The following is a 12341-nucleotide window of genomic DNA, read 5'->3' as shown; positions in this document are numbered from 1 at the left end:
GGACGTCGGAAGGGGCCGGGCTGCGAGAGCATGAAAGCCCCGGGAGGAAGTGGCGGATCGCGGAGGCTGGTGCCGGTAGCGGTGCCCGTGCACGGGCAGCGCGGAGGCGGTAAGGCAGGGAGCCGGCGGGGGTGGCGGGAGGAGGGGGGCTGGAGGCTGCCGGGGGTCCCGGGGGAGGGAAAGCTAAGCGCCAGCCCCCGTAGAGACGTGGGGGGGGGGCTTGGGGCCCTGGGGTGGGTTTTGCGAAGGGGGAGCAGCCGATCCCGAAGGCTGCCAGCCAGCCTCTTGTCTGCACAGGAGTTTGGAAGAGAGGCTTGATCCGGTTTCAAGAGCCTTAATAAGGCTCTACGTTTCATATGGCCTTGCGCTCCAAAAGAGGCTTCTGTTCTTTATCTCCAAGACTGGGGGACTGTCCTTTTCGAAATCGACGGTTTTCTCTAATCTGAAATGCTGGTGTGCTGATTTTTATCTTGAATTATGCACCCAGGAAAGGCTAACAAAACAAGAAAAAGCCCCGAATTAAGATTAAAAAATTGGGGATCTTGAAGATCCAGCTCCTATTTCTCACTTGGCCACGAAGTTAATTGGGCGACTTTAGGCTAAAAAACCTTGATTTAAAAATGTATTTGCCTGCTGGTACAAGGGCAACAGAGCGAGCTGGCCCAGCTTGGCAGATTGGCCCAGATGGCAATTAAAAATAAGGAAGGTGGGGTGCTGGGCTACAGATACTAAGCTTTGGCTACTGCAAGTCATACACTTGCATCTCCAGGAGAGTGTTCATGGTGAAACCACTTTGGATCAGATCTGCTCCCAACACTTCCTTTCAAGTGTGTAGAAAATTGGCACTTTGGGCTGTACCTTATGCCTTCTTAAGGCCAGAGGTGGTTTTAGGGTTAGAGCCCCAAATCTGTTATTGGGAGCCCATCTGCTGGACCACTCTGCTTCCCTTGAGGACTTGCTGAAATAGAAATACAGCTGTCCTGGCATCTGATGCCCCGGGATTTGCTGGCTCACGTGCTTTGTCTCCTGCTGCGCCCCCCCCCCCCCCCCCATTTGAGTCTTTCTGCCTGAGCTTTTCTTCTGAAATTAAATGCTTTTCTCCTGCCCACACATCCATTTTTACAATTGGGGTGCCTTTAGAATAGAGGGCCCTTTAAGGATGAAAAAGACCTTAGAGCATATGCAAATTAGTATGTGTAGATTTGTTTTTTTATCCAGCAGCACCAGACCATTTTGGTGCCTAGCACCACTCTGCATAAAGAGTATGCAAATATTCTGAGGCTTTCCAAATGTCTGTCTTTCAGATAGCCCAACCCCCATGGGAAAATGCCCCATGGTCAGTAAACTGTGATTAGCATAATGGAGTCAGTGATGAAGCTCCAGAAGGTGCAGCTGAAATGCAAGAACCTTCATGAATTCCTGCGAGGCCTCAGCCCAGGAATCTTGGACCGGCTCTACAATCACCCTGCCACTTGCCTGGCTGTCTTCCGGTGAGTGGGGCTCCTCCTTTGCTCAAATACTCTCTCTCTGTCCTTGGAGGGGGAGGACATAAAAGCACCAGTATACAACAGTTCAGCTCCAGCTAGTTGCATCTCCAAGTTTTAAATTCCTGCTGTACTAAAACTGCATGGGTTTGGGGGCAACCCACTTTCAGCAAGATGCTAAACATGCCAAACAGGGCAGGAAGCTGCCTTATGCTATCCTTACATATAAACCACCTGGGAATTTTTAAAAAATGTATATAAATAAATACCCCAGCATTGTCAACATAGACTGGCAATGGTTCTCCAGAGAGTCAGGCAAGAATTTTCCTTGCCCTGTCTGGAGATGCTTGGAATTAAACTGGGACCTTCTGCATGTAAAGCAGAGCTTTGGCCCTGTCTGCTTCCCAGATAATTTGCCTTATGAGTTTTGGATCATGTTTAATATTTGATTGCATCTGAATAGGAAAACTTGTGCTCACTGTTCATTCGAAGCAGCCATGGATTTGAAAGCATCTGCCATTAAAATTGTGTGATACCCCAGTTAAACACAACATTTATTGCTTTCCTAACTTCTAAAATAGAGAAATGGGTTTATTGGATTGTGAAAGCAACTGTCCTGTTTAGTGTGAATAACCTTTTTTAATTCTCTTTTCCTGAATTACAGTGGATTTTCTTTTGGTGTAATAACGGTGCGAGAAGTAAAGTATTGCATGGATAGCTTTGGCTGTCCCACCTTACAGATAGGAGACCTGGGTATACCGGCATTTGCTGCCAAGCACTGAACGATCTTACTTCTGGGTAGGAAGCACTATGGTAAAGACCATCTAGTGTGTTGGGCATTGTCCCTGTCTTCTTATGTCTTCAGTGAGCTGCCAGGTTTGGCTAAGAACTATGTCATGCGGATGCTCTTTCTGGAACAGCCCCTTCCTCAGGCAGCAGCGGCATCATGGGTAAAGAAGGAATATGCCAAGTAAGTTGTTGTTTACTTTATTGTCTAAGGTTTCTCCTCTCAAAGGCTCAAAGAATTAACATAACAGTAAATATATTTATTATATATACTATATATTAATATATATTGTATAATATTTATTTATTTATTTATTCATTCATTCATTCATTTATTTATTTATTTAGAAAATTTCTATGCCGCCCCATTTGCTGAAGCCTCGGGGCGGCTCACAAATATATCAAAACATTATACAATAAAAATATAAAACAAGTTAACAATATGAAATAATTTGCCCTGGCCGAAGAATAAAAAAATAAATAGTATTAGCAGTTAAAATGACGTTTGAATAAAAAGGTCTTCACCTGGTGCCGAAAAACAAATAACGACGGCGCCAGGCGGACCTCTCTGGGGAGCGCATTCCATAGATTGGGCGCCACCGCGGAGAAAGCCCTCCTCCGAGTACTTACCCTCCTAAATTCCTTCACGGAGGGTTCCAGGAGAAGGGCCTCTCCCGCAGATCTCGGGGTGGGCGGGCATATATGGAAGTAAGCGCTCCCTCAGGTAACCAGGACCCAAGCCTGGTTACCTGAAGGAGGTATTATATAAACTATATTATATACTATTATGTATTATATAAACAAATAATACATAATAGTATAATTTTATGGAGTTTGTATATTTTAAAATAAACAATATTCATATAAAATAGTATTTATTATAATACAAATATTTATATCAGTGATAAATAATTGTTACCATTGAAATAAATGAAAGTTCTCCAAACTGGCTTAATTGTGCTTGTTGTGAACTAGCTCAGCCAAGATCTGAACAGGGTTTGTGGAAATTCTATGGAGATGGGAGGGCATTCCAGATCTTTGGGATAACCGTACAAAATGCCTCTGTACTGAGTCCCATGATGTTTGGGACACTTGTTCGTCACATTTCTATTCGATTATTATTCCATGAAGCCTGGGACAGCATGCATGGATCTTCCTCCAGTTTTATCCACGCAAATTCACTGTGAGGTAGATCAGGACCAGTGAGGAGTTAAAACTGGGTCTCTCCAGGTTTAGCCTGATGCTCCAAGTCTAACTGCTACTTATTCTAACTGCTATTTATCTAACTGCTGCTCATTCTTGTAGTATTGTAATAATAGAATCCAAATGAAGGTACCCATCTCTCAGGCTGGCATGTCCCAGGACATTGGGGGGAAATCCTGTAATCAGCTCAGGAAACTCTGGTAATGTAAGCCTGCAGCATCAGTCTAGCCATTGCTGGAAACAGCGTCTTCTTCTAGCTGCAGTGCTTTGTACATTTGATTTTGCTCCATGACTGATCCTTCACGCTACTGATGTTGCACTCCTGCTTGAATTGTCTATTGTACCTGGTTGCTCACCTGTGCTGGACCTTGGGTGCTTGACGGAGCCTTTCTTATGTAACTCACCCCCCCCCACCCCGTGCTGATAAAGGTGTGCCCTTGACCATGCCTACTTCAGGGGTAGTGGATTATTGCAAATTCAGTTGATTATTCACAGTCAGGCTGTGTATTGACCTGCTTTTGGATTGCCCTTTAGTTGACCCCAGCATTCAGCCTGATCCAGCCATTGGAGGACAGTGCGATGGAAATGCTAGTTTTCCAGTGCATTTCTTTCTTTCCCAAAACCTGAGTGTAGAGGTGTGTGCTGTTCTCACTTCCTTGGTTCCTTATCAGTCTCTCATTTCAGGGAGCAGGAGGAAAGCTCGGATGTCTTGCTAGGGCTGCGACTGTGGCACACGCAGCTGCTCCCAGGGGGCCTCCAAGGAATCGTCTTGAATCCCATCTTCAAGGAGAACTTACGCATTGCCCTGCTGGGTGGGTGAGTGAGAACCTCGAAGATAATTCAGATCTGAGATACCATGCAGAGTGTCTGTGACAAATGTGACTTTGTTGTAATGTCTGTGTTTTTTTGTCTATGTAATTTTAATTTCCATATAGTTTGAAGTGCCTGATCCTGCCTAATCCTGGAAGCTAAGCAAGGTTGGGCCTGGTTGAAATCTGGATGGGTGGCTTAAATGTTGTGAACCGCCCAGAGAGCTTCAGCTATGGGTGGTATAGAAATGTGATATTATAATAATAATGATGGGAAAACTTGCAAATCATGGCTTGAAAAGATATGGCCTTCTTCTTATGTACAAATTCGCCTTTCTGCTCATGGCTTGCTTTAACCATGGTTTAGCATTCCATCTGGGTCAAACATGGTTACAGATCACCTCTATGTCTTGCTTCCTTTTCCCTTGCTGCAGAGGTAAGGCCTGGTCTGATGACACCAGCCAGTTGGGTCCGGATAAACATGCCCGGGACGTCCCATCCCTAGATAAATATGCTGAGGAGAGATGGGAGGTGAGTGTGTTTTGTTTTGCATGTTTTGGCTGGTTAAGTCTGCAGCGAGTTTGTCTATTCATCTCGCAATTGTTGCAGGTATATCTTGCCTTTTCCTCCGGGGAGCCCAGGGTGGTGTACATGGTCCTCCACTTTTGCATGGCATCCTCTCAACACCCAGTGAGATGGGTTAGTTGGAGAGTCAGTGACTGGCGAGCTGACTTTGGCTGAGTGGAGGCTTGAACCCACAGTTTCCGCATCCCAGTCTGACACTCTTGACTGCTATACCACTGATGGCCAGTTAGGCCACCTGGATGTCCTTTGGATGCTTTTGGTGCAACACACCTAGCAGATAATGTAATATGTAGTTGCAGTCTTTAAAAAGAACCTGGATCTCCAAAGTCCCAGGTGAATACTCTTAACCACTACACAATACTGCTGATTTGCAGCTGATTAACTCGTAAGTTCAGTCAAAATTTGTCATCAGTTGCAGGTCCAGCATCCCTCAGCTGGTCCAGTCATAGAACTCTGTTGGGGATGATGGCCTTTCTCTCAGTTTGGGTCCTTTGAACGTACACCTGCTTGCACAGCCAGTCTCTATGAGTGGGACAGCAACAGTGGTCAAGCAGAGCTACTGCTGGGATATGTTTGGATCTCTTTGCTATGGTGTGTAGCTGACCAAGAGCCAGCCTACTCAGCACAGACTGATGGAGTCATGGCCCTCTCTGTTCCCCCGCCTTGCCTCCGCTTAGGTGATCCTGCACTTCATGGTGGGCTCTCCGAGTGCGGCAGTGAGCCAAGACTTGGCTCAGCTGCTCATTGAAGCTGGCCTGATGAAGAGGTAAGGGGCACATCGCATGGAAACAGACCAAGAGAAGTGGGCCAGCGGTCAAGAAAGAGGCTTGGGGTGCAGGTTGGAGCTGGGCCCATCTCAGCACTCTAGCCATTCTGGTACCACTCTGGTCTGGCTTGAGGGCACAGTGAGCAGCCCTCTTTCAATGGCATGTGGCATCTTTCCATCCCTGAACAGCGATTTTAGTCCAGCACAATACTTGAGGACTAGACATTTGAATCCTGGCTGTAACATTAGTGATAATGAGCTTTCTGTCCCGTAGGGAAGAGTTCAAGAGTGAAGGATTAGGGTTAACTTTACTCTAAGTTAAAGAGTGAACATTTTGGGAGAGCCTCCATGCCCCCCCCACCCCGCCATTTGAGACAAGGCTGCTGGCTCTTGGAAGGAGGGGCTTCTTGGTTGTGGTGCCCTGTGATGGAATGCTATGGTGGTTTTCCTGGTGCTGGTCTTTTTGATGTCAGGCAAAGATCTTTTATTCTGGATTTTTTACATGCAATTCCAACCATGGTGACTCTTCCATGCTGTGTCTGTGACTTTGTTGTCTTTCCGTAAAGTTTTCTTTTATTTGCACTTCAGCTTTCTACTCCCGTAACCGTTGCTAGAATAGTTTCTGCCCTGCTGTTTCCCATGTGTCTTTTTATAAGACCAGAAGGAATGTTCCCTTCTATGGTAGAGCCAGCAGAGGTGAATGCTGAGATAGCCTGACATGGTTCTTGTTATGTAGTGCTCTGACAGCTGGAATACGAAATACAGTCCTGCAAAGACCCGAGTGTGTGAATAGTTTCAATTGATTTATTAGAATCATAGAATAGTAAGAGTTGGAAGGGGCCATGAAGGCCATTGCGTCCAATCCCCTACTGTCGCAAGACACCAATTTACACTATCCCACTCAATGACTGTCCATTTCACCTTGAATGTTTCTAGTGTGGGAGAGCCCATCACTTCTCCAGGCAGCTGGTTCCACTGTCATATTGCTCTGACTGAGGAAGCTGTTTATGATATCTAGCCTGAATCTAAGCCTAAGCCTAACCCCTAAGCCTAACCCTATTCTATTTTTATGCTGCCCCAAAGCCAAACATGTGCAGTGTTATACAGCCAAACAAATATGGTATTATGCATAATATAAAAACAGTTGAGTTGCAACCATAGTTACAGAACAGGCACACATACATATCCAAACAATATTCCTTGCCCTGATGAAAAGCCTGCTGCGTGTTGCTAAATGCCTGGGAAGCAATGTGGAAGGAAGGGTTGTCTCCTGAATGCCTCCCCCGGATGCACCTAATTGTGCTCTTTTCCTTCCTCTCTCATTCAGTAGTGAACCTGGAGAACCGCCCTGCATCACATCCTCCGGCTTCCAGTTCCTGCTGCTGGATACCTCGTCTCAGCTCTGGTACTTCATGCTGCAGTATCTTCAGTCAGCTGAGGTGAGGAGGAAAAGGAACAGTCGCCCCTGAACCTGAATCGCATGTTCAGTCGTGCCTAACTCTTCTTCTTTGTGTGCATCCTCCCTACAGACCCGGGGCATGGACCTGGTGGAGATTCTTTCCTTCCTCTTTCAGCTCAGCTTCTCCTCCCTTGGCAAGGTGAGAAAGGAGAAATATTTGCTCTAGTCTGTTCTGTAGAGCTTCTGAAGCAGGGAGGGGTAAATCCTACACATTTTCATTCTGGCAGTGGGGAAAATATCCCCCCCCCCCCGCCAAACCTACTGCTTTTTCATTAGATGCCCTCTTCTGGTTATTCTCTGTGCATCAATCATAATCTGGCAAACTGTTTGTCCCCAGGATTATTCTGTGGAAGGAATGAGTGAGTCCCTGCTGAATTTCCTTCAACACCTTCGGGAATTTGGCCTGGTTTTCCAGAGGAAGGTAAGACATCGAAAGCAATAAGAGCATTAGTTGAGTTAGTTTATATGGGCTGGTTGTAGGAAACCCCGAGGCTGAAAAGACAGAAAGCTGCAGGCTGGCAAACTGGTGGTGTGATTGACGGCAGCAAGGAGGTGGAATGTGTGCATTGAGGCTGCAAGTCCAGACTGAACATGTGAGCAGAGCTAGGGATGCTAACCTGGCATGGCCCTCAGTGTCTCCCTCCATCCTTCTCCTCTTCCAGAGGAAATCCAGGCGGTACTATCCCACCCGCTTGGCCATCAACCTTTCCTCCGGCATCTCTGGCACCACCGTGGACACCCACAACCAGGGCTTTATTGTTGTGGAGACGAACTACAGGATCTATGCGTACACAGGTCAGAGGCTGAAGCCCTTCCTTTTCCGGCCACCTCAGTTTGCTTCATTCACAGCATCCTTGCTTGGTGTCTCCCATACATTTATGGTTTGGAACCAGTGTGATTGTTTCCCTACCCACCTGCCTCTGCGAATTCAAAATAATAGTCTTGGTTTTGATAATTGAATGTGACAAATGGAGAGGAAACATGCGCAGGCAAAGCTGCTAAGTATCCATGATTATCTCTTATTTTATGAAATGTGTTATGGCTGACATCACAAAATGTTTTCCATAAGGAGTTGCCCATGTACAAAGTACACATTTCACAGAATGCAAAGTGGCAAGTCTAAAAGACATGTAACTTGCCCAGGAATCCAAATAAACCAACAGAAATGAGGTCTGAGTCCCAGAATAGGAATAGGCTCCCCAGAGTAGTGATCTGCATACTCCTCACGGCAATAATTTTGGTGTCAGACAAAGATGATTTCATTTTCCTGACATTTTAGTGACTGAATAGTGTTTTTAAATTTTATATGAATCCGTTGATGGTTTTCATTTACTGTATCAGTTAATATTTATCTGATCTATGTGGTTGTCTAAATTTTGCTAATTTATATTTCTGTATTTTATTGGTTTTAGTTGTTCACTGCCCAGAGTCATATTTAGGTCTATTGGAGAGGTTTATAAATGCTTAAATAAATAAGTAAATGTGCATCTAGTTATTTGAAACCACAGCTCTTTCACTTGCTTAGAATCAGCCCACCCCACAAAGCCCCTCCCCTCGCATGGACACAGGCACACATATATACCTACACACACACTTCTCTCACATTCACTGTACACACAGAGAGCTCTTCCGTGCACCCTAATCACTCTCCTCGTTTGGCCACTCCACAGACATCCTCAACCCCTCCCTCTGCTACCTGCTTCCTTTCCCAGCCAAGTCACGCTCAGCCCAACGCTGGTCTCGCTGCTTCCTGCCCCTTTCCGCCAGGGCAGCCCCTTCTGTCTGCTTTCTCTGCTGCCCCCGTCCCCAAACTTACCAAGCAGCTCCGGGGGGCTGCCCTCTTCTTCCTTCTTTTTGGTGATGGGAAGAGCTGCAGATCAAAGTGCTGTCCTCCACTGCCTGCCACCTTTCTTTCCCCGGACTGCCTCTGGATCCAAGAAGAGAACAGAGGTGGCAGGCAGCTGGAAGCAGCATCCCACTTTGAGGCCAGCGTCCCCCGCCACCCCTTGCAATCTTAAAACAACCAACAAGCAGTGGAGGAAACACTTCCCAGGGAGACTTCCAAGGGATGTGCTTTCCAGGGGAACACTAATAGAGTCCTTCCTTTTTTCCTGCAGGGAACCCTGGGCTGGGTTGTCCTTGTTCTCCTCCTCTCCAAATTATCCTCACAACAGCCCTGTGAGGCAGGTTAGGCTGAGAGTCAGTGACAGGCCTAAAATTACCTAGTGAGCTTTGTGATTAAGTGTGGGCTAGCCAACACTCCAGCCACCACACTGGTTCTTACTGACCATTATGGGACTGAGCTGAGATTTTTCTCTCTGCTCCTACTTCCAGATTCTGAGCTGCAGATTGCCCTCATCGCGCTCTTTTCCGAGATGCTCTATCGTTTCCCCAACCTGGTGGTGGCTCAAGTCACCCGAGAGAGTGTGCAGCAGGCCATTGCTAATGGCATCACAGCCGATCAGGTGAGAACCAGGAAGAGGCCACCAAAAGCCCGGCTCTTGGATTGGGTGTATGTTGGGTAAAGGAAGGTCTGAGAAGTATGATTTGCTTCTTCCAGGCAGGTGAAGTTTTTTTTTTTCTTCATCTGGGGCTTCTGCATAGAAGTTTCCCAAACTAGATACAGCTACCAGTGGAAATGGCAAAGTGATGAAGCAACAGCATTAGACAAAACATGTTAAACTCAGTTCTGGTTCATTTACTTGGTTCTGCCCTTTTTTCCCCCTTCTGCAGATCATTCACTTCCTACGTACGAGAGCTCACTCTGTGATGCTGAAACAGGTGAGGAAATAGTGGGGAGTTCTTTCTGGGTGGGAGCATCCCAGAACAATTCCCTGTTTAACAGAAATAGTGCTGATCCTACAGCTTGGGAATAAGGCATCTTCCAGAAAGAGACTGGAAGGGTGAATGGCTGCTGCTTAATGTTTGCATAGGTAAAAGTACACAGAGTGCAGGATTCTGGGTAAGGAGGCAAAGGCAGATACTAAGGGAGAACGCAATGCTACAGAAATAGAAGTATTTTTTTCTTGCACTTTGAGGGATGGGTGATTTGCTGTGTAGCCATAACTACTCTGCTTTCCTCACAACAGACCCCAGTGCTGCCCCCCACGATAACAGACCAGATCCGGCTGTGGGAGCTGGAACGGGACAGGCTGCGGTTCTCTGAGGGTGAGCATCTGAGGAGGAAAGAGCTGATGCATGTCCTTGTGGGGAGGAGAAGGATGAAGGTTTCGCTCTAGCAAAGGGGTCTTTGTTCTCTGATAGATTCTTTTCCCCAGTGCCAGTACCTTGTCCCTGCCGGTCGTAATCCTTCTTGAACCTTCCAGGAAGGTGAAAAGGAAGAGGTTCCTCCTCCCGTCCTTCCATCACTCCACATCATGGGCTTGCTACCTTTTTGCCTTTGCTCCTCTCATCTCCCATTCCTGTGGCACTATTCTTATGTGCACCGGTTGCTGAGGAATATGGGTGGGAGGTGCTGTTGCTGCTTGTGGATTTTGCAGGCAGATCGTTGGCCACTGTCTGAATAGGTTTCTGGACTACATGGACCCCTGGTCTGACCCAGCATGGCTTTTGGAATGTTTTATCCTCCTTTTCCTTTTCTTTATTTCTTTGCTCTGCTATTCCCCAACCCCTTTATTCACCTTCTCTTAAAACGACCAGCCCACTCTCTCCCTTTGCTCCAACCAAACTTTCAGTCCTTCCCTGCTACTTTGTCTAACTCCGAATTGTTCACTGTTCTTTCTGATTCCATTTCATTCATTATCCCTTAAATCCCCAGCCTTCTTCTGCTTTGTCTTCTTTCTTTCATTTCCCCCAATTTAACTGTGGTCATTCCTCATAGAGTCGCATCCTTATTTTCACATTCCTGTTCCTCTCCCTGCCTCGCTCACTTTGTTGCCCCGCTTTGTTGCTCCTCTCCCTGTCTGCTTTCTTTTTTTAAAAAAAGTAACAAAAAGAAACTAAAAATCATCAGTCATCAGAAACATCAGACCTACTGGGTCAGTCCCCCGTACTTTTTTTTTTATAGTAATCCATAAACATATTTAAGTCTATGCATAGTCCCATTTCTCTAGCCAATAATAAAAGGAATTCCAAGTTTGATAGAAGTCTGTATCCTCTTTCTCCTTCGGAGACAAAGTCAATCTGTCCATTTTGGCACAGTCCAAGATCTTTTTTAAAATCAGTTCGTCGGTAGATGGTTCTTCACTCCTCCAGTGCTGGACAAACCCTGTCTGCTTTCTGCATCGCATCCTTCTGAGCTGCCTTCCGTCCTTTTCACAGTGTTGTTACTCTCCCCAGGTGTCCTCTACAACCAGTTCCTCTCCCAGGTGGATTTCGAGCTACTGCGGGACCACGCCAGGGAACTTGGGGTGCTGGTCTTCGAGAACCCCTCCAAGCGCCTCATGGTGGTGACCCCTGCTGGCCACTCGGATGTCAAGCGCTTCTGGAAGCGGCAGAAGCACAGTTCCTGAGAGGGCAGAGGCTGTGCGCAAAACCCTTTTTCTCACCCTTGATACTGAAAGTGGGGCTGATGCAGCTTATTGTAGCTCTTTGCCCAACACTCTGGATGGGTAGCTGAAATAGGGAGCAAAAGAAGCCTTAATAAGGGTTTGCCTGATGACCCTCTTCAGCCAAGGAGGTGCAAAGAACTGCGGAAAGAAACCCACCGGACAGCCTGGTCTAAGCAGTGGAGGAAGCAGTTACTGCCTGCCAAAAAGTCTCTCCGGCAGGGAAGGCCCATGACTGGACTCGTGTTAACACAGAAAAGGCTCCTATTTTATGCCCAAAAAGTGCTTTCAGAAACTAGGGATGGAGGGAGGGCACATCTGCAGCACTCTCATTGTAGATGTATGTACTTGTGCCCAGTAAATAGTTTGGAATCAACTGGTGGTGTGACATTGCTAATCCAAAGCTGTTCTGTAGTCAGTCCTTTGGACAGGAAGACCACCGGATCACAGTGTATTGGAAAATAGAAATGTAATTAAATATTTTTTTTCAAAAAAGAAAGATACAGCTGCTTTGTGCCTTCCTCCTCCAATGATTAATAGCAAAGTTGGTGGGCGGGAGGGAGGGGCATTGTTACCCTGAAACTATGGTGCAGGGGAAGAAGTACGATTCTCCTGGCATTTTTGGACTAAAATTCCTGTCACCCCAAAGCAGTATAGCCAGTAGAGAAGGGGATAATGGAAATAACTGCCCAGCAATATCTGAAGGGCCCTGTGTTCCCTAGTCCTGCCAAACAAATCAGT

General features: G+C 46.5%; 1 protein-coding gene across 2 annotated transcripts; it reads left to right on the top strand.

The window, feature by feature from the left end:
* Nucleotides 1-24: 24 nt before the first annotated feature.
* GTF2H4 (general transcription factor IIH subunit 4) lies at nt 25-12099 on the top strand. 2 transcript variants are annotated; one of them, XM_044422488.1, is made up of 14 exons: nt 25-109; nt 1305-1490; nt 2350-2454; nt 4158-4289; nt 4717-4813; nt 5545-5633; nt 6961-7072; nt 7163-7231; nt 7430-7513; nt 7755-7887; nt 9427-9557; nt 9826-9873; nt 10182-10260; nt 11392-12099. In XM_044422488.1, exons 2-14 carry the CDS (start codon nt 1360-1362, stop codon nt 11562-11564), a joined length of 1383 nt encoding a protein of 460 aa, XP_044278423.1. In that variant the 5' UTR covers nt 25-109; nt 1305-1359; the 3' UTR covers nt 11565-12099. The 2 variants fall into 2 exon arrangements, with proteins under 2 accessions (XP_044278423.1, XP_044278424.1); XM_044422489.1 differs by lacking the exon at nt 25-109 and having other exon boundaries at nt 1420-1490; nt 2149-2454.
* The last annotated feature ends 242 nt before the right edge of the window (nt 12100-12341 follow it).

This window comes from Varanus komodoensis, unplaced genomic scaffold, assembly GCF_004798865.1.
Source record: "Varanus komodoensis strain SLA01 unplaced genomic scaffold, ASM479886v1 scaffold128, whole genome shotgun sequence".
Classification (NCBI taxonomy): Eukaryota; Metazoa; Chordata; class Lepidosauria; order Squamata; family Varanidae; genus Varanus; species Varanus komodoensis.
This window is presented reverse-complemented; position numbering and strand designations above follow the sequence as displayed.

Coding starts and splice junctions, on each gene's coding strand:
- GTF2H4 (XM_044422488.1), top strand. CDS start 1,360: ATGGAGTCAGTGATGAAGCTCCAGAAGGTGCAGCTGAAATGCAAGAAC. Junction 7,514..7,754: donor GCCTGGTTTTCCAGAGGAAG/GTAAGACATCGA, acceptor CTCCTCTTCCAG/AGGAAATCCAGGCGGTACTA. Junction 9,558..9,825: donor ATGGCATCACAGCCGATCAG/GTGAGAACCAGG, acceptor CCCCTTCTGCAG/ATCATTCACTTCCTACGTAC.